This window comes from Pristiophorus japonicus, chromosome 3 (genome assembly GCF_044704955.1).
Source record: "Pristiophorus japonicus isolate sPriJap1 chromosome 3, sPriJap1.hap1, whole genome shotgun sequence".
In the NCBI taxonomy this organism is placed as follows: domain Eukaryota; kingdom Metazoa; phylum Chordata; class Chondrichthyes; family Pristiophoridae; genus Pristiophorus; species Pristiophorus japonicus.
The window spans coordinates 268,282,777-268,305,551 of NC_091979.1; the positions used below are offsets into that span (position 1 = coordinate 268,282,777).

The 22,775-nt window shown below is 41.5% G+C and overlaps 1 protein-coding gene across 1 annotated transcript in view; it reads right to left on the minus strand.

Moving 5' to 3' along the window:
* Positions 1–22,775, minus strand: part of LOC139260275 (fibroblast growth factor receptor 2-like) — an 88,250-nt gene that overhangs the window by 47,009 nt on the left and 18,466 nt on the right. The window contains 2 exon segments of the mRNA XM_070876674.1: positions 13,622–13,696; positions 14,537–14,806. Coding sequence (XP_070732775.1) covers positions 13,622–13,696; positions 14,537–14,806 — 345 coding nt within the window.

Here is a 22,775-nt window from a genome sequence, read left to right on the forward strand (position 1 = left end):
GTACTTCTACAATTAGCATTTTGCAATAAGGGATGATGTGGTAGAGCCAAAGAAGAATTAATGAAGAATGAATTTACTGAAAGTGTAAGCAAAGGCCAGGAAATAACTTTTCCCTCTCCCAGAATGAAGGCAGTGGCTTGCTACTTGTTTCAAGTCTATTTTTCCCTCTACATCTGTGGGAATAAGGATATATATTAAAAAAATATACTTCAGGTTTTACTAGGAGAAGCAAACCTCAAGGTACAGAACTATATTAATGTTCTTTTGGAATAAAACTATTTTCCATTGATGTGCACAGTTCACGTAGCTTGAAGCGAGATTCTACAGATGTGCCAGGACTTCATATGCTCCAGAGTAATGAGGAATGCATTCAAAATACAGACCTGGAAACTGGCTGAAAATTCAATACCTCCAAACACACAGATGAATGAACTTCTAACACTGGAAGACCTTACACATCTAGATATCTTTTGTAAAAGTAATGCAAGTCACATTTTACTTATACTCACTGTACTACCTTTTGAACGCCCTGTAAATTACTGGGCTTTAGTGACCCTTTTTGTTACAATACATATCTTGCACAGCCAACTAATCCATTTTTTATTCAAGAGCTTCAGTGAAACTCTTCATCTCTAACCCCGCACAAAAAAAACCAACTCCCTCATTTTTATTCATCATTTACAAAACTGTATGACTAAGTAAAGAATCAAAAGAGAATTCAAATATGTCCTTATAAATGGAAAATGTAGTTTGTTTGTACATGTTTTAATTTATGTGAAATCCTATTTCTAACTGCAACCTGAACTTCCTGAAATAAATCAAACTAATGTGGAATTTAAAAAAAATAATTGGCTTAAACTTGACCTTATTCCATTTCCTTTTTGGGCCTCTTCCTACACTCCCTTACAATAATGAAGGTTTCCATTCTACAGTAGTTTCAGCACTGGCAATGAATCCAGACTAGACCATCATCATAAATGGCCCAAAATTGTGACTATTTCTGATTTATACTTTCCACGGTTTTTGTTTTACTCTAGGGGAACTTAGCAAAAAGCCTACAAGCACAGTACTAACACGACAAAATTACAGTTATTCATTTTGAAGACAACTCAAACACCAATCTCTCCTTACTATTCTTGTGATTGTTTGAAGTGCAGAAAAGCTGACAAACAATTTAAACCAACATGATTACAGGCTATCCAGTTTCAACAGAGGCTAATGGGGAAAATGGTAACCATCGGTACTGGTGTTCCTGTAATTGGTTAGTAAGCCAGATGTTGAACTCCTCACTGTAGGAAATTACTTGAATGACTGCACTTGAAAAACTTACTTTTGTTTACATACAGATTGGAATGTTTAATTCTATATTGAATTGTATATGGCCATTTTGACTTTCCTACTTCAGTACAGCTCAACAGAATTTCTGCACTAATGCTATCCTCAACCAATAAATAGTTTTCTACCTTGTAAGTGACTCATGAAGGTGTTTACCCAACACAAGCTAAAACCAGGTTACATTATGCACACTGGACCAAGTGAATGTACACAAGCTTTCAAAACTGTGCTGAATCCAGCCATTGTACACCTATATTAAATATTAATTTTTGTTCTCTTTGCTTCAGACACAGATATACCATTCAAATACTTTGTTCATATTAGCTTTGGGCAAATGAATGTTTAATGACATTCTTAAATAATTAAATTCAACAAAGCTAGTAAGTGCCTCTAATTTTTAATTGTTAACTGGTGAATAATTCATCTGAAACTACCTGACATTCCTTCTACATTGTTTTAGCTTCCCCCTTGTAACATTTTGCTACATCTATTTAATAATTACTACTGAAATAATGCTGTGGAAACCAAATGATGAAATAAGGAATATATTCATTTATAAAATAGAGATGAAACTTTCTCGCTTTTTCTTTTGGTCTTTCCCCACCTTGGCTCCTGTACAAGCCTAAGTGGCAGGCCAGCAACACGAGATATGACGGGATCATTCATGCAATGACCAAAACTGCACAAGTTGTGAAAAAGGACCATGCAGAGACTGGTTCTCGGATTTCTCCATCGTCCTAATGGTAGTGGTTTGTGGGGGGGCGGGGGTGGAAAAGAGTATCTTGTCTCCACTCAGTGCCTCTCCAGTTATAACTGGAATGTCCATGAGTGGAGAACTGCAGGGGTGAACCCATGTTATTCCACAGTGCTGCAGTGTACTCATTAGCAAACCAATACCATGCTATCCCTTCCACCTAAAAATCAAAGAGTTATGGTTATCTAAAAGAAAGAGTTTATAATTTATGTTATAGAATTAGGACCAGAAACTGAAATTAAATAGCTGATCTTAAAGCTCATAGCAGCTTTACAGAAAAAAATCTATTTCCCCCCCCCCCCCCCCCCCCCCCCCCAAGACAAAACTAATAAAACACATTTTTAATTGAAGAACTTTAGTGGAACTCTCTTATATGAGAAATGGGTGTTAACTGCTGAGTAACTACAACACATAGACCAAGTCATTTAGAGCCTACCACGGTTCCAATTTTTTCCCCACTATATTAACGATAACAGCTCTTTACAGGCTATATCGCAACTATCATTTTATATTCCAAAGTGACAGTTTACCAATTTGGAGCCTGAACACCAAACTTGCAAACGATTTTTCCTAAACATGAAATGTTAGATGACTGAGCATTAAATCATCAAGGCAGAGTACAATAACACTGGAACATTGAGCCCTAATTATCCTCTCCAACAGTACTGGCAATAGATACCTGGATGAATGATGCAAACAGTTCTGTAGCTATATATTTAAGTTAACTGGAAAATCTCTACAAGACAACTGGTCCACTGGTCCACTGCTTTCAAATTACTTCATTTGAAACCATGTAGGCATCCCTTTCCATTCTTTGCAACCACCAGCTGCTGAGTGTCAGGTGCCTTTTAGTTGCACTTGTGTCTCTATCAGCACTAATTACATCAACAGATGGCACAGAAAACCTATTGTTTGACAGTAGGATCCTTTTAATGTTACATATTGTATTTTCCCATCTTGATTTGATTACCTTTTACCTCCTGGTGCTGTATTTGAACTTTTGTCATTCAGTGGCTACCTATTTGACTCACAATGGTTAACTACAGAAGGGTGAATATTCAACAACAGCCATGATTTCGCCAACAGTGGCGAGTCCGGTGCGGTCAGCATTGGTGGCGGGTGGGGAACGCGTTCCCAGCTCCATCCCACCCTCTTAACACAATTTTCCCTCGATTGGGCTCGTTAAACCCACCCTGCGAGCTATCACGAAGTGGTTCTGATGGCGTCATCTGATGATGCGTCATCAGCCGGTTTCCTTAAAGAGACGATAGCCAACTTTTTAAACAGTTGTTCTGTCAGTGTTCTGCAGCATTTTGGAGCTTCAAACACTGACAAGCACTGCACAAAGGTGCACGGCTGCACCCAGGCTCGCCCATGACTCCATCCAGATGCTTAAGGAGTGAGTCACAGCACGCAGGGAGGTCCTCTTCCCTTCCAATGGGCGGAATTGCACAGGAGGGCACAAGCAGAGATGTCATCAGGAGGACCTGGCTGCAGTGGTGTAAATCTTTCAATTATCTCAGTAGATCACGAAACATTACTGTAAAGCCACACTCAACCTCATCCTGCTGTGCCACTCATCCTTACTCACAAGAACTTACCTTGCACCTCAACCCATCCCTCTCTTTATCTACATTATCACTTCCCCATCTCACTAGCCACCCCTCACATTCATCCTCATCCTTGTCATACCAACTAACACCAAACAAGGGTAGGTACTTGGGTCTTTCAGCCAATGTTCAAGTAGAGTTTCTGCTAATGTGTTGTCAAACATTGAAATATTTATTTTGAACACTTTGTGTTCACCTTTGGAAGTAGCTTAATGAGTTGTAGTGAATGGTCAGATATAGGGGTACCCCCACAATGGTGATGAGTGTGAAAGGAGTAGCTTGGGCATTGCAGGGATGCTTTATGGTGCTGGCGTGGGGTGGTGCCAACCTGGCACATCATGTGGCTGCCAGGGTGCAGAGTGTCAAGTGAAGAAATGTGGCCATGGTGAAGCCATTCTTGGCCATCCAGTCAGCAATGTGGTCAGGTGCTGATGCCCTGTGCAGTATCAGGTAATTGCAGAGAAGGTTGGTGTTTCCGTTGGTGATGCTGATGTGTTTAGTGATGTTGATGTTGGGGCTGATCGTGGTGGGATTCTGAGGACCAAGGTGATATTTTTTCAAGGGTGCCGATGCTGATGGAATAGATGGAGGTGAGGTTGAGATGACAGAAGCGATCTGTCAATGGTGAGTGGGGTTGCTCCAAGGAGGTGACAGTGGATAGAAAGTTCAAAAGTTTCTTCCAAATCCTGAAGGCTTCAGCTTCTGACATTGGAAAGTGAACAGCTGTGAAATGGTAGCTTTAATACCACTTCTGCAGCTGTCAACTAGCACAAACAATGGAGAGTCACTGAGAATCGGACACACTTACCTGGCTTGAAACCCATGGGACGGCAAACTCGTTGAAAACTTGGTAAATGCCTGGATAAAATCTTTTTCAATACCTTTAAATTACCTCTTAAGCATCTTAATTGACTGGGTCACCGCTTGGTGTCGGATCTGCGATCCACAGGCAGGCTAGACAGTTGAGAAACTGACACAGAGGCGGGTTCAGAGCGGACTTCCGCCCCGATGTCAATCAGGGCCATTTTGACGGCGGGCCCGACTCCAAACCGGCACTTGCAAGTCTGGGAAGATTCTGGCTAATGTGTGGAACAGTGGAACCCCACTGCATTCCTTCAATTGAAATCTGGATACATTTTTAGGAAAAGGCATGCCATGAATTTGTTTCAAATTATATCTTACTGGGTACAATACCTGAAGTACGTGTACACCATTGCAATGTAAACAACTACTCATACTTAATAGTTAAATTAAATTACACAAACTTGTAATCCAGAGACTGGAATTGCATTTTTAATTTGGGTATCCCATTTTGGATCCAGCTCAAAAGGCAGAGATAAAATGGGTTGGGGTAATCCAGTTCCTAATGCATGGACTCTGTAGCAGAAAATTGATACAAAATTCTTCATTAAATAAAAATTAATTTTCACAGAAGTTTGTTCCCACTAGAATTCTAAAAGTAGAGCCTTTGAAAAATAGTATGGTTACACTAATAGAGTTTATTAGCACTGATCTGCCTTTCTGGTGTTGGCAGAATATGTATGGACAATACCAGTTGACTCTCTTGGATTTCTCCTCTTCCCTTGTACTGTCAGTTGTGGTTCAGTGGGTAGCACTCTCGCCTCTGAGTCAGAAGGTTGTGGGTTCAAGTCCCACTCCAGGAACTTGTAGCACAAAAAATCTAAGCTGACACTCCAGTGCAGTGCTGAGGGAGCACTGCACTGTTGGAGTTGCCATCTTTTGGATGAGACGTTAAACCGAGGCCCCATCTGTTCTCTCAAGTGGACATAGAAGATCCCATGGCAATATTTGGAGAAGAGCAGGGGGGTTATCCTTGGTGTCCTGGCCAGTATTTATCCCTCAATCAACATAACAAAAAAACTATCTGGTCATTATCACATTGCTGTTTGTGGGAGCTTGCTTGTGTGCAAATTGGCTGCTGTGTTTCTTACATGACACCACTCCAAAAGTACTTAAATGACTGCAAAGCGCTTTGAGACGTCCGGTGGTTGTGAAAGGCGCTATATAAAACAAAGTCTTTCTATCTTAAACAAACTGATGGTGTTGGAAATTATTGGCATGAAACGGAATATCTATCAAAAAAAGTCAGAGTACAACACCACTGTGTCACCAGCCTGCTCTTTGCACGTCATCGTTAAATTCCTTTCATACAAGTGTCATAATAACGCTTACAATCCCATTCTCGGTCAAACCAGTCTGTTTATAAATGCGTATGACTAACATAATGATAATAGCTGCATTCAGCAACCACAACCTCATGCTCGAACCCACAATCTGAGGACAAACAACTTCTTTCAAGAACTTGATTTCAATACTCTGTGTATTCTTTCCTTTCAAAATTAAGTAAACCGATGTAGAGGATAGGTGACTACCACAGTTGCAATAGTTCAGCTCCAATTTCAAACTAATGACATTCGTATTCCAATTATTGTGCTATCTGCTTGCTGCATACTGCTTAATATTATTTTAGGTTAAACTTAGATATTTCTCTTATTAAAACGAGTACTAGAAGATGTTACGGCAATGTTTATGTTGAAACACCAAAGCAGTGTACCATTGAATGGGGGCTAGGTACCCGACATCACATGGGGAGAAAGGGAAAATTCAAAAAACACTAGGCTGCACTCGTGTATCACAGAGCAACTGGATGGCTAAGCAAGGAGAGCAGTAGCCCACCCCGCAAAGATCTGTGGTCTGGCAAGACCCGTTTGGGAGAAAAAGATTGGGGGGTGAGTACAGGGAAATAGGACCATCTTTTTTTTAAAAATGTTGGCTATGAGAAAAATACATATAAAAATATGACCTCAGTGATAGTTTACCTATAGAATTGACAGTACTTCCTGTACGGAAAACTTAAAACAGCCGTGATGGTAGTAACATACGCTGCCAAGTTGAGTGGTATGTTTGAACTCTGGTGCCCAGAGGACAACACTTTTTTGAAGAAGTACTGGGTCCTAAATTCTATCAGTTGTCCAGGCAAACAGAAGTATGGATAACATTAGGAATATTTTACTTATTTACAAAGTCAAAATGTGATGGTAAGGCATCAGTAAGGCATATGTACAGTGAAATGGTTGTCAGCTTTATGTTCCCAGACACCATCTCAGTAGCTGATTTAATGTGTACTGTCTCCTTTAAATAATACCATAATCTATACATCTTCAACAACATACTATTTTGTTACATATCCATTACTAACGCACTGTTCTCTAATATAACCACTTCCTGGCAAAGTAATTTTGAAGTTTCAGTGCTTAAAAGTTATTCACCAAAACTCAAAGTTCAAACATAATCCTTTACCTCTGCATATAGTAGAGATCAATTTGTAATTAACCGGCTAAGAGAACCATCATCTTAACTACCAACATTTTAAGATATTTCTAAAAGGATGCCGTTTTAAATTTGAGTTTTGGTGAGTAATATCAATTAATATTAAAGTTTTAAGATTTGGTGGCAAAGACTTGTTTAGTGCACTTGTATCACACCCTAAATTACTACTTTTTTTAACGCTTACCTATTTTTCTTCTCAACGCACCCCTTTCCCAATGCACACTTGTACATATGTGCGCACACCTCCACACACATACACTTGCTCTCGGCCCTGAGGTTATTCTATGATACACATCATTCGATGCTCAAATTAACCTACACTCAGCTGTGCCACTGCTGCTTTTAAACTAAGTTCAAGATTAGGGTTATGGAAGCTGAGAGTGATCCAGCCTTCAGTGTCCATTCCATCATTAGAAGGAAGGCAAAGCAGCTAAGACCAGATATTGACAGTGTGGGAATCATGGTGTGTTAACAGTGAACTGTAAAAAGCTTGTTCCATCGGCCTATACTTCATTCTCAATAAGTTCTTCAGTGTTTAGTGCCAGTTTTCACCACCAAAATGTTATTAAATGCAAGATCCGTGATGGAAAACATTAGCTTCTTAACACTTTAAAGATTTCTTTATTCTTTAAAGAATAGTCAATTCTTTCTTTATATAGCACGTTTCTTAAAACATGAGTCAGGGCACACACTGAGCTCTTGTTCAAGAACTGCTTAAATTAGAGACAATGGCTCCCTTTAAGTGCTGAAGGCCAATGCTTAATGTAATAAATATGGTTGTACCATGTTACACTATCTGCACATTAACTCTTGTGACAATGTAGTAAAAGTAAAACAAATACAGTTTGTGGTTGATACCAATACTAAATAATGTCAATATTAGTACAATCTCCTTTTACGTTTATCACCACCATCTTTTAAGCTTCCTGTCACTCAATATCAATAGTATAATCACCTCAAATGGCTATGCAAGTTACCATGTGATAAATTTTCAATATTTAACTACATTAAAATGCAACTGGTCGAATTCTTCTCCTTGGGATACCAATTAGCATTACTCATCATCATATGCAAGTCTTGCTTCCGCTCTAAAAGTGAGTTCTCAGATGACTGTACAGTCCAATAAGGGAATTACAGTCTCTGTTGCAGATGGGACAGACAGTCGTTGAAGGAAAAGGTGGGTGGGGAGTCTGATTTGCCGGACGTTACTTCCGCTGCCTGCACTTGTTTTCTGCATGCGCTCGGCGATGAGACTCCCGGATGCTCTTCCTCCACTTAGGGTGGTCTTGGGCCAGGGATTCCCAGGTGCCGGTGGGGATATTGCACTTTATCAAGGAGGTTTTGAGGGTGTCCTCGAAACAGTTCCTCTGCCCACCTGGGGCTTGCTTGCCGTGTAGGAGTTCCGAATAGAGCGCTTGGTTTGGGAGTCTTGTGTCGGGCATGCGGACGATGTGGCCCACCCAATGGAGCTGGTCGAGTGTGCTTTGATGCTGGGGATGTGGCCTGATCGAGGACACTGATGTTGGTGCATCTATCCTCCCAGTAGATTTTCAGGATCTTGAGGCGGCAACGCTGGTGGTATTTCTCCAGCGCTTTGAGGTATCTACTGCATATGGTTCATGTCTCCGAGCCATAATAGGAGGGCGGGTATCACTACAGCCCTGTAGACCTCGAGTTTGGTGCCAGATTTGAGGTCCTGGTCTTCGAACACTCTCTTCCTCAGGAGACCGAAGGCTGTGCTGGCGCACTGGAGGCGGTGTTGGACCTTGCCGTCGATGTCTGCCCTTGCTGATAGTAAGCTCCCAAGGTATGTAAAATGGTCCACGTTGTCCAGGGCCGCGCCGTGGATTTTGATGACCGAGGGTGCAGTGCTGTGTGGCGGGGTCAGGTTGGTGGAGGATCTTTGTCTTATGGATGTTTAGTGTAAGGCCCATGCTTTCATACGCCTCGGTGAAGATGTTGACGATGGCTTGGAGTTCAGCCTCTGAATGTGCGCAGATGCAAGCGTGGTCCGCAGATGCAAGCATCGTTCGCGTACTGTAGTTCGATGACAGAGGATGGGATGACCTTGGATCTAGCCTGGTGGCGACGAAGGTTGAACAGGTTCCCATTGGTTCTATAATTTAGTTCCTCTGTTTCGGCTGCCCCCAAAAGTTTGTCACCATCCTCCGCCTGCTCCACGACGACATACAAGCCGTGATCCTGACCAACGGATCCACCAGAGAACCAATCCACGTCAGGTCTGGGGTCAAGCAGGGCTGCATCATCGCACCAACTCTCTTCTCAATCTTCCTCGCTGCAATGTTCCTTCTCACGCTCAACAAGACCCCCCACTGGAGTGGAACTAAACTATAGAGCCAGTTAGCATTAAGCTGACTTTGGGTACATTTTCACCTTAATTTACTGTACGCATACGATTTCAACAGCCTCTGCATCAGGTTTCATTGGAACTGAAGAACACAAGAAATAGGAACAGGAGTAGGCCATACGGCCCCTCGAGCCTGCTCCGCCATTCAATAAGATCATGGCTGATCTGATCATGGACTCAGCTCCACTTCCCCGCCCGCTCCCCATAACCCCTTATCATTTAAGAATCTGTCTATTTCTGTCTTAAATTTATTCAATGTCCCAGTTTCCGCAGCTCTCTGAGGCAGAGAATTCCACAGATTTACAACCCTCAGAGAAGAAATTTCTCCTCATCTCCATTTTAAATGGGCGGCCCCTTATTCTAAGGTCATGCCCTCTAGTTCTAGTCTCCCCCATCAGTGGAAACATCCTCTCTGCATCCACATTGTCAAGCCCCCTCATAATCTTATACGTTTCGATAAGATCACCTCTCATTCTTCTGAATTCCAATGAGTAGAGGCCCAACCTACTCAACCTTTCGTCATAAGTCAACCCCCTCATCTCCGGAATCAACCTTGTGAACCTTCTCTGAACTGCCTCCAAAGCAAGTATATCCTTTCCTAAATATGGCCTTCTTGATCACTTGCTGTACCTGCATACTATCCTTTTGCGTTTCATGCACAAGTACCCCCAGGTTCCGCTGCACTTTGCAATCTTTCCCCATTTAGATAATAACTTGCTCTTTGATTTTTTCTGCCAAAGTGCATGACCTCACACTTTCCAACATTATACTCCATCTGCCAAATTTTTGCCCACTCACTTAGCCTGTCTATGTCCTTTTGCAGATTTTGTGTGTCCTCCTCACACATTAGGGACAGTACAAAATGATTCTGTTAAATGTATAATATAAAATGTAAATAACAAATTTGAAGGGATTTATAGTTGCTAACAACTGTAAAAATTAAGGACAACAAATACTTATGGCAAATAGTTTCTATAAAATAGGACTAGGAAAAATACTTAAATATCACACATTTGCATAAAACAAAGAGAATGATTCGGGTAGGCAAAGTAACTTAGTATGCTGCATCATTAATGTATACTTTTTGTTGCAGTAATCAACAAAAGTTCCTGTGGGTTGCGGTTATGAGCGCAATTTTTCACAGAGTGCAGGTATGTTAAAACTTGCATGTTTTCTTAGATATAAAATCAATTGGTTACCAGTTTCCAGGCAGTTATGTGTGACTGACATTTCTTACTGATACTGTCACTATACGCAGTTACTAAGATGTTGCTTCTAAGAACATAAGAAATAGGAGCAGGAATATGCCATTTTGCCCCTCGAGCCTGCTCCGCCATTCAATAAGATCATGGCTGATCTTCTTCTTCAATTCCACTTTGCTACACTATCCCCATATCCCTTGATTCCCCTAATATCCAAAAATCTATTGATCTCTGCTTTGAATATACTCAACGACTGAGCCTCCACAGCCCTCTGGGGTAGAAAATTCCAAAGATTCACCACCCTTCGAGTGAAGAAATTTCTCCTCATTAGTCCTAAATGGCCAACCCCTTATTCTGAGATTGTGATCCCTGGTTCTAGATTCCCCAGCTAGAGGAAACATCCTCCCTGTATCTACCCCTTCAAGCTCTAAGAATTTGCATGTTTCAATGAGATCACCTCTCATTCTTCTAAACTCTTCTGTTTTAACAGAATTAAAAATGTTCCTCCAAGGTAAACTTAGATGCTGTAGTAAAACAGAACATGCCACAAATGTACTCAACAGTAATAAACCAGACAGTACTATTGAATTTAATATTGTGCAATTTTATTTTAAAATAGCTTTTAATAAATTACATTTTTTTTTTAGATAGAGAATTATTGTTTGAACACTTCCCTTCTACAAAACCAGTTTAACTGCCAAGTTAGACCATGTCCTTCTGCATTACATGTATGTTGAGCTTGGTTACTGTTTCCGTTCATTGCTTGTTATAGCTTTTCAATATGGAAACCCAGAGACAGATTTAAATTGCTCTTTACTTAAACAATGTCACTATTCATGAACACCAGATCCATAGTACCACACATTTGTTCTGGATACACTAAAATAAAGTCTTGTATGAATAACTACAAAACTAAAATAAGACTCTATAATGGCTTTTCTTTACCTCAACACAAGACATCAGTTTTTAAACCTATAGTCAACCAATTTCACACAATTATATTCTAAACTACAGGTTGAATCTCCCTTATCCGGAACCCTCGGGACCTGGCCTGGTCCGGAAAAGGGATTTTTCCGGACGAGGGGTGGTCACGTTAAATTAGACGGTAGAGATACTGAGCAAGGGGATATCGGGGCTGGCTGGCTTGGGGCTGGGAGTGCGGCAGAGAGATCATGGTGGGGTGGGAAGAGTGGTGGGGGGTGTTGGATCGCGGGGTCAGGCCAGCGATTGCAGGAGTCAGCAGCGAGGAAGGACTTCAATTTGTTCAAGTCAGAGTTCTATGCATGCTCTGGGAATGGTTCCGGATGAGGGGTGGTTCCAGATAAGGGATCCGGATAATGGAGGTTCAACCTGTACCTATATCATCACATCCATAAAATGCAAACCATTTCCTTACCCTTTCAATAGAGTTGTTCTATTATGTCAAAATGGTTCAATAAAATGTTAAAATATCTCAGTTAGCCATAACCAACTTGAATTTAAATCACAAAGGATACCCATTTCCATAGTGACATCAAGACTACTCCACCCTAAGCTAATATAAAACATTAATATATGAAGGGGGTATTACATTCAGTCAATACTTTAGTCTCTTACATTCAATCAGCATCGTTGATGATACAAATCCCTAGCATTTCTCCCCAGCCCCCAATCTTCATAGGCCATGTATCCTCTGTAGTCAAGATTTCATATAGACAATCTGTCCCCAGATTTCCACCAATGTTGAGTTAACAACAAGTAGGTCTGCAAAGTAACCTGGGGTTGACTTTTCTTGCCCTGTTCCCCATGTTGAGCTGCCTGGTCTGCACTAAGCACTTACCCACAGCAACATGCATGGGGAGTGGAGTGCAGCAGCATGAAGAAATTGAAGTCCCCAAAGTGCAAATCATTTTACTTTAATTTAATAGATTGTGCAATTTTTCATTCTATAACAAGTTATTTATTTATTACAACAAAGCACCTCACACAAGGAATTACTTCCTGCATTATAACAGTGTCTATACTTCAAAAGTACTTCATTAAATGTAAAGCACTTTGGGATGTCCGGTGGTCGTGAAAGGCACTATATAAATGCAACTCTTTCTTTTTTTCTATTTTTGAACTGCAGTGACTGCTGTATTTGCCTACACAAAAACAGCCACTTTTGGCCAACAATAAACAGCCAGGAGGTGGACAATCTGGTTTTAAGTGGTATTGGTTGAAGGAGGAATGTTTCTCCAGTTACTGGAAGAATTTTCTGTTCGTCTTCCAATAGTGTGATGGATCTTTACCATCTACCTGAACCACTGTAATAGATAGATGGGACCATGGTTTAACACCTCATTCAAAGGCCAACACCTCCCATAAAAGAGTTCTTTCAGTACTGCACTGCAATGCCATCTCAAATTATGTGCTCATAATCTGGTGCAAGGCTCGGATCCTCAGCTCTGACCCACAAGTGAAAATGCTCCTAAGTGAGCAAAGCTTACAGTGCTTGGCCTGCTCTCGTTTCCTTTCAGCTCTTTTTCATATCTGTGTCTACATTAAGTGGCTTCTGTAAGCCCACTTAATGTCAGCGTCAGCCTAGTATTGTGAGTTTTGCTGACAAATTGGACAAGATAAAAGGACTCTACAGATTATGCAATTACTGGATAGAACAAGTGCATTCCGGAGTAATTTATTTTGAAATTATCTTCATAAATGAGATTCGCAATGCAATCTCCAGAGGGCGTTTCCTAAAATCAGCTTAATAACAAGATGACTCCTCAGAGAATAAAATAAATCATTACCATACTTGAAATTAAACATACCAGGCGTAATAATAGCTGCACAAAGAAAACATTGTGTGCAGATGAAAGAAAACAAGTAAATTACTTTCCAACGTTATCATTTTTATTTCCCCATCTTTAGAGTTTGAAAACTCTTAATTTTGCATATACACAATCAGATCCTTATAGGACCTGATGTTCTTGTGAGACTTCATTCCATCAAACTCCAGACTGGCTCCTCACCCTGCACTTACTTATCTTGTTACCATCATTGGCTGTCTCTTCTGACCCATCACTGTCCTCTTCATTGTCCCCTGAGGAAATGGCATCTGGAAGAAAACCATATTGAAAAATTGATATTTTTGAAATGTATCTGAAGCATTCCCCCACCCCCAGGTAGCCAAAAGGCATTAAAAATAATTAAAATATCACAATATCCATGATTGGCGCCAGTATATAATTAGTCTTTTTCGACTTTGGTGGTTTAAATTGTCCCTCCCAGGCCAAACACAATTCCAAGACCTAAGCAACTCCAACATTGCCTACTAGAAGGATCAGGAGAGGGGCTTGGCATGTCTTGCCCGCAGTTCAACTCCTCCCTTTGTTGACTCAGCCAAAATAAGGAACTCACTTTGTGGGGAAATCATGGCTACAGTGGTGCCTTAAATTTTATTCAGGAAGTGTACTAAAATCATCACTACACTGAAAAGATAGTTACAAAACACACAAAATAATTATTCACATTGGAGTAGCCCTTCCAGATGCAAACTAAAAGATCAGGCGTATATTTTTCTCTAAAAACTAATAAATGAGACCTACTTAATTAAAATGCATCCAAACAGAATGATCTGATGTGTGGCGAGCCTTATACTAGTTATTACTGCGGCATATACTATTACAGCAAGTGTACAGGTATTGAAATAGAACAACGCTCAAGTCAGAGGACAAGCTGCATCACCCTTTTTGAAAACTGTCATATTCCTGACAGTCAGCCCTGCCACACAGTCTGTCAGTTTGGGCTTCAGTTTCAATTTGTCCACAATGCCAAGTAAAGTTAATTAGATTTTTTTCCCCTCAGACTTAAATAAATTTTGTGTGGATAGGCAACTAGGTCAGTAAAAATGTTAAGCTTTATTGAATTTCTAGGATCCAGTTCAAATGTTACTCACCTGTAATGTTTACAACGAAGTATACTGTATCACTGCCTGTTGGTCTAATTGCAGTACAAGCATAGAGGCCCGAATCCTCATGCGTGGCATCACTAATCTGCAAGTTATCTGTGATTATGTAAGTCTTATTGCTGTATCCCAACTGTTCCCCATCTTTTGTCCAATTGATGCTCTGTACATCCTCTTTCAATGGACATTGCAACTGAAGCAAATCTCCTGGATGCGCTGTGTGCACTTCAGGCTGAGAGATTTGGTAGTTTGATGGAGGTTCTGCAAAGCAAGAAAAGGATAGGAGGGATGGGAAGGGAAAGGAAAGTTGCAATATAGGTCAGAAAATCTGACTTCAGTTGAATCCCCATTTTGCCTTAAAAATAAGCAGTGGTAAGCCAAAGTTTAGCATTAGAAATTAAACCACATCTGCCACGAGACTCATTGGGGGTCATTTTTAATTTTTTGCAATAGTGTAAAACAGATGATACCGGAAGTCAGTAGAAGGGAAAATCAGTAGAAAGCGTATGGTGGGCAGCCGATCCGCTATCACCCGTTTTACACTTTTGCCAAAAGATAAAATTACCCCCTTTTGACTTTTCTTACTTACACAAGGAGCAGTTGCAGCAGATATATTATACATCTATTTAGACACGACAAAATTTAAAACAAAATCAATTACAAGTTCCCAGCAAAGCTTTTTGTTGCGTGTTCCCAGCAAACTGAAAACATGGTAGCACATTGAAATACATCTACCAGCTTTGTCTTAATATGCAACAGATATCATTTTTCATATTTGTCTGAATAGTTTCCATTTCTTGTAGCTATAAAAATATATATTTTTTAAACAATGATCGTAAATAAACATTATATTGCAAAAGCTTACAGAACATGAAGATAATAAGACAAAGAAATGATCATTATTTTGTAAAACCATTTGTTCTGCACAACCCATCAAAATCCCTCCAAGGGTATAAAACTCAAATGCCAAGTAGAAGAAAAACAATTGCCCTGAAATTCCTGAGGCTGGAGGGGACTCAGGTAGGGTTTACACCCAGGGGAAGGGATTAAAAAAATGGGCCGGATCTTGGCACCACTGGGATTCCATCACATTTCACCTTGTAATTCCAGATGTGGGAGCCATGGGTGGATCTTGTGTCACCCCACTCATGTAAAAGTGGCATGTGTGGTGGTGGTGGTGGGGGGGGGGGGGGGGCGGAGGGAGGATACGAGAGTTCCAGGGCTTTCCTGGAAATTCTTCCCTTTATGTCCTTGCAAGATTTCAATGGGACTCACACCTGTGGAACCGTAATCCAAGCTCCCTTTGAAATCTTGTCAGAAGGGCACTGATTACCTTCCTTCATCAGAATGGCTCCAGTGCATTAAATATGTAAAATAAATTTTGGGGGGCATTTGGCCTCCTCGCCTTGGAAGGGGAGATCAGCTCAAGTAGTGGCAGCCACTACTGATTGCACTCTTGCAGGGGCCAAGTTTCGGCCTGAGTTGCTCCTGTTTTTTTGGAGCAACTGGTTTAGAATGGAGTATCTTAGAAATTGCAATTCTCGGCATTTAGTTTGCTCCAGTTCTGGTCAGTTAGAACAGTTTCAGTTTGGAACAGATTTTTTTTTCAAAAGGGGATGTGTCCGGCCACTTACGCCCGTTTTGAAAGTTTAGGCAGTGAAAATTTACTCCAAACTAACTTAGAATGGAGTAAGTGTAGATTTTTGTACGCTCAGAAAAACCTTGTCTACACTTAGAAAATCAGGCGTAGGTTACAAATCAGGCGTAAGGAATGGGGGGGGGGGGGGGGGGTTTAAAGGGAAGTTTACAAACATTAAACACTTCAGTTTTACAAATAAAGAGCCATCAGCAATAATAAATACATCAATAAATCAACCAATAAATCAAACAAAAAAATTTATAAAAAATTAAAAAAAATGTAAAAATCAATAAATAAAACATTTTCAACTTACCGACTGCAGCACCGGGAGCCCTCCAATAGCGTGCTGGGACGGGGGCCCTCCCAGTGTGTCTCTATGTCTCTGTCTGTCTGTGTGTGTGTCTCTCACTCCCTGTCAGTGTCTGTGTTTCTGACAGCGAGGGGGGGGGGGGGGAAGAGGGAGGGAGGGAGAGAAGGGAGAGAAGGGAGGGAAGGGGGAGAAGGGAGGGAGGGAGGGAAGAGGGAGAAGGGAGGGAGGGAGAGAAAGGGAAGAAGGAAGGGAGGGAAAGGGAGAGAAGGAAGGGGGAGAAGGGAGGGGGAAGAGAAGGGAGGGGGAGAGAAGGGAGGGGGAGAGAAGGGAGGGGGAGAGAAGGGAGGGGGAGAGAAGGGAGGGGGAGAGAGAGGGAGGGGAGAGAAGGGAGGGGGGGGAGAAGGGAGGTGAGGGAGGGGGAGAAGGGAGGGGAGGGACGGAGGGGGAGAAGGGAGGGAGGAGAGGGAGAGAGGAGAGAAGGGAGAGAGGGAGGGGAGAGGAGAGAGGAGAGGAGAAGGAGGCTGAACGGGCCCGGCCAAGACTTCGGGCAGCACCCGCCCCCAGCACTGGAGTTAAAGGTAGGTGGCCGGGGGTCGGGGGTCGGGTCCTGGGGGGGGGTGGGTGAGTCGAGTCCGCAGCGGGAGTCGGGTCGATCCGGGACAGGGGAGCGGGAGTCGAGTCGGGTCCGGGGAGTGCGGGTCGGGTCGGGGGTGGGGGGGGAGAGTTTGAGCCAGCTGAAGGCAGGAAGCAGGAACTGGGCATGGGAGGTGCAGCCTGATCCACGCAGCCCCAGTGAGCCCATTCGGCCAGGGATAGGGGCTGCGTGTTTCGGGCCCCTCCCACAGTTTTGGGCGCCTGGAGCTACTGCACATGCGCGCCCACTGTAGCGCGTCTGTGCAGAGGTCCCGGCACTGTTTCAGCGCAGGGACCTGGCTCAGCCCCCCACAGCTCGTGCTGCGCCGTGCCCAGCTCCAGAGGACCGCAGGGAGCCGGAGAATCTGTAAGTATTTTTTAGGCGCATTTTCGAGCACGAAAGACGGGCGTCCAGGTCGGGGCTGCGCCATTCTAGGCACGGCCCGAAACTTGGGTCCGCAGACACCAGCAGTATGCCCCGACTGTGCAGATGACCCGGGAATGTGGGCCAGGATCTCTAACCTTGTGCAGCGGTTCAGTCGCACAGTGGAAGGCACAGGTCCCGCCCTGCACACCATTATATTCCTGATGAGTTATAATGCATCAGAAAGGAGGGGTGAGAAGAGGCTGAGTACAGAGGACAAACCTCCCATTAGAAGGGTGAAGTGATATGTGGGAGGCAAAATCAGATAGATCGTTGTTGTTGAGCCAATGTCAGGTTCCTCTTCGTAACTGGCTCAAGAACAGCATGGGCAGATGCTTGGGACCAAATACCCAGTGTGCTCTTTCTGACTTAATAGGTGCATGGGGAAACCCCAATATTAAAATAAACAAAGATCAAATTTCAGGCCATGCAGTGCAGATAACAAATATATTATACTGATCTTGAGGGGTCTCTTTTTAAGTTCAGTCTTTTATATCTTACTAAATTATAAAGTTGCAGAAGTCATTTTCCAACAGAATGACATATGTTAAGAGAAACCTGTCTTAGACATGTCTCTTTAATTAAGCTGCAATTACGTTAGGAAAATCACTCCTGGGCTTTCTTGTTTCAACAAGGAACTGCTGTAATAAATCACCAAGTATTTCTTGCACTACACTACCCCAAGACTGCGAGAGGCAATTTGATATGACTGGCGTCTACATTCCCAGATGACAAAGTGACTGAAAAATTACTTTTAATTGTGCTCTGGGTAAAAAAAAGCCTTGAAGGAACAACATTTCATAAGGCGAGATTCTTCAGAGACATAAAAACAATAATTACTCATTTGCAGACTCCCGAAGCAATCAGCTCCATCTCCCTACTGTCAATTCTTTGTTGCGAGTTAGTAAGCTGCACTTTCTGACTGGTTCTATACAGAACCATTCATATTTTAATTGAGATACTTCTCTCCCCACCACACCACCCCACACATACAAAGAAACACCATCAATTATGTATTTACAACTTCCCTGGGATCCACTCAACCTCAGCTTCCCTCATTCTTCTCGGGGTTAAAGTTTAATCAGAAACATAAAATACAACAAAACTTCTATATCAAGGAAACAAATAATATGTTCATAAACCCTGTACTAATATTTTGCACCAAAAGAATACGAGCTACATGCAGCACACTACAGTGACATCACAAGGGAAAGAACTGCTGAGATTGCAAGGCAAATTTGTGGACACGTCTTTTCAAATATGTTCAACATGATGAAAAGGCAATTATTCTCTCCACAAGTACTCTACATATGCTGCCTACCTTCTACATTTGAAAAAAAAATTCATTCAACAAAAACAATGAAATCTTATCATCATAAAGCCCAGTACTGCCTACAGAATGAAATACAGGTTGAACCTCCATTATCCAGAATTTCCTTATCCAGAACCTCAACCAGAACCATTCCCGGCCACCGGGTGGCGCATGCGCAGAACTCCGACATGAACAAGTTGAAGTCCTTCCTCGCTGCCGACTCCCGCAATTGCTGGCCTGACCCCGCGATTCTCCGCTCCACCGCCCCCCCCCCCCCTCCACCCCTCCATATGATCTCTCTGCCGCACTCCCAGCCCCATTATCTCCTTGCTCAGTACCTGTACCATCCAATTTAACGTGAACCACCCCTCATCCGGAAAAGTCCCTTATCCAGAACAGGCCAGGTTCCGGATAAGGGAGGTTCAACCTGTATAGCATAGGGTTATATCACACAGGAGAAAGAACTCAATTATCTCACACTCAAATTATTTCTCATCCAAGCAATATTCCCAAACATAACACCTTATGTGGATGATGTGTTCTATTTATTAAAGAAATCATAAAACTAAGAAGTTATCTTCTTGTTTTTTTTTTTATCATGCACAAGCCTAATCTGCTCCCTGGTCTGAAATCCTCACAACCGGATTAAGAAATCTTGGGTCTGGGCACTAAAAACATTCGGGCCTCTCCGGCCATTCAAACACAAATGGGTGGTAAAATGGAAGAAGAAATAAGCCCGTACATACTGCATTAATAAATTAAAATCGTATCAAATATGCTACACTTCAGTTAAACTCCTCTCTGGTAGGGCCCCATAGACCCATGCATTATTCCACAATTTGAATCCTCTCCCTAAACCCATCCGCCTCTCCACCTTTAAAATCTATCTCTTTGATCAAGCTTTAGGTCACCCTTCCTCATAGCTCCTTCTTTGGTTCGGTGTCCATTTTTTCCTTATGCCTCTGTGAAGCATTCTGAGACGTTTTTCTATGTTAAAGCCGCTATATAAATGCAAATTGTTGTTGAGTATATATGCTTAGAAAAAAAATTAAGACTCTTCAGAAAAAACACTTGCAATTATTAAATTCCACCCAAATTAGTATTTCAATTCCGGACTAAGATTTCTTATAATTGCTAGTACCTGTATTCTAGAAACACTTTTTGAAATTCCATTTTTTTTAAAAAAGTAGAGCTACCTACCTTTCTTACTGTATTATTTTAGACTTAGAACGTCAAACACTTTCTTCATATCGTTCGGAAACTGCGTACTTTACAAAAACACTGCCTATTGTTTGTTTGACCCAACCATCATATGTTCATATCTTCATAAATGATAGTATGGGTAACTTGACCTAGTGTCATTAGTGATTTGACCACTTGTGCATTCTTCCTTTAGCATGGTTGTCTTTTAGCTTTAATGTACTATGGCTGAACTCCATTATCTGCTACATTCTTAATTCTACATGGGAAACTATTTCTTTTTTTCTCCTCAATAGAGATTGACGTTTCAGACTTCTTTACTGATAGCTTGAGGCCCAAAATTCATTCTATGTAAAGCATTTGGGCCTCAAGTTATGTAAAGCAGAATACAGTGGATTTTTGATGTCACTTTGTGACCAGCAAACTAAGAGTGATGCAAGGTGAAAAAATAAGAAATTCACTATATGGTATAACTTGCACAGAAAAATAGATATTTTGCAACAAAAATCAATCTACATTATGCCAGTTGCTTTGTTCACTTACTTTATGGAAAATTATGTTGCTTTGAGTACCTGCAATATTTGACTGGGACTTGAAAAATTATCAAGTGGTAGTGTTGAACTACTGAAACAGGACAGCAAGATGTAACAGATTGGTAACAGACAACTTCGCTCACTTTCCCTTGTGAGTTTTCAATCTTGGCCAGGTTGTCTAGCAGAGGCACGAATCACGGAGGGGTGAGCAGGCATAATCAATAAAAAATATAATTGAACGAATAAATGTATCTATTTAAAAGAACTGCAAACAAAGGACAGTAAGTATAGTCCGCTCTGCTCTTAACTGGAAATTTGGAAGAATTGTAAAGCTTTCTGTGATTCTGATTGTAGAAGCTCTACATGCCACTAAAGGAAAATAGGATGACAGGCTCGTAAAAGATTTCCTCTTTGGCCGGACTTCTAGCATCAAGCAGCTGGCGCAACCGGTCACACTTACTATAGACAGGAAGGAGCAAACGATCCAACCTAACTCAAATAACCTACAACCAGAGACAGGAGACAAGTGCCAAACACTACACCACAGGTCCACTGTGTACAAGTAACATTTATAGCTTTTTTTTCTTTAATGGAATTAAGTAATCTGGTTAACTTTCTAACTCTTCCATATGTTAAGACTATCCCATTGATGGTCTAAAACTGAGGGACTGAGGATTGCTTTTTGGATAAGATGGTCAAGTGACATTCTGTAGGATAATGGTCTACATAAAAGACCAAGATGCCTTTTCAGGAGAATTGTTTGTACTGGAGTCAATGTAGTAATCTTAACACACTTCAAAGTTAGGGGTAAATGTTTACATTTTATTTTATTCCCTGCAGAAGAATACGCTTAATTGTCCATCTTCTTTTCCTCCATATATCTCTTGCATTAACATTTTATTTATTTACATGTCATAATTATGCTTCAGTAAAACCAAGATAACATCAACTGAAGGCTGTCCTAAATGATACAAAAGTCTCTTGCCTTACTGAGGACAGAATAAACCAACACTTTCTGAAGCTGCTCTTTGAACAATTTTAAACTATGAAATAGGCACGCAGTTTAAAAAAGTAGGTTATGGCCTCTGAATCTAATAAGTGCTCGGAAGGTTAGCAACCTTGACTCATTTAAGGCCTACACAGGGAATGGCAATGAAGGAGGGAACATTTCAGCCTGGCACACAGCATTTAGGTTTCAACTATTTTAATTTTACCGTGAAATTGAAAACATATACATTACATTCTATTAATGAAGTACACGGAAAGGATTATTTTGCAACTAAATTGGCAATCTTACTTAGAGAGGTCAGAGGTATGGCTCAAATATAAAATTGAACATTGTGCTGTTGCACTTTGGACACTGAAGCTAGGATACATTATTGGGCATCTGGCCAGGCTAGCTTGTCCTACCTGACATGCGAGTGCTTAATGTGGGGTGTCAAAAGGGAGAAAGTACTCTATCGTTTGATCATTGCCTTAAATCATCCCCTTATCTAAAAGAAATTGTGGAATCAGTGCACTGCCAAAGAGAAAACAGTACCCAAGAACACAACTGACACAGCTTATAGCAAACACAATGAGCTACGAAAGTTATTATAGTCGCAAGTACGAACTTCAATAGGCCCCTGCAAGCTCCTAGTTCAACCTCTGCACCTTGAAGATGAAGCTGGCAAAGCATTACTTTTTGAAACCGTGTCCCCGTATATTTATTCCCAGTCATCAGTCCTGCCTACAGAACCAGTGAGGGCTTGGGCATGATACTCTATACGAGCAGCAAGCAGCGAAAGCAAGGAGCCCTCTTCCCTCCACCTTGGATTGGCCTTCATTCTGCTCAGCAGTTCCCTACATTGAAATAATCAATTCATGGGTGGGGGAAGAGATCAGGGCTATGTTTTTCTGCTCCACAGCGTAGTGTATTGTTGCTCCAACTCGCAGAGAACAGCATAATTATCACACACCCCTAGCCTGTTTCAGATAGAAATCCTTAAAACAATCAAACAAATGTTTTTAAAGAAAAAAAATACCATTGCTGTTAACCACTCACTGAAATAACAATGTCAAAACATTTTGAAAAGCAGACTGTAAATAACACTCTTGTTAAAACAGGTCCAAAATCTAACCGCATTAAAAGATAAAAAAGCCTCGATATGTCTGTCGCAATCTTTACAATGAGTTGCAG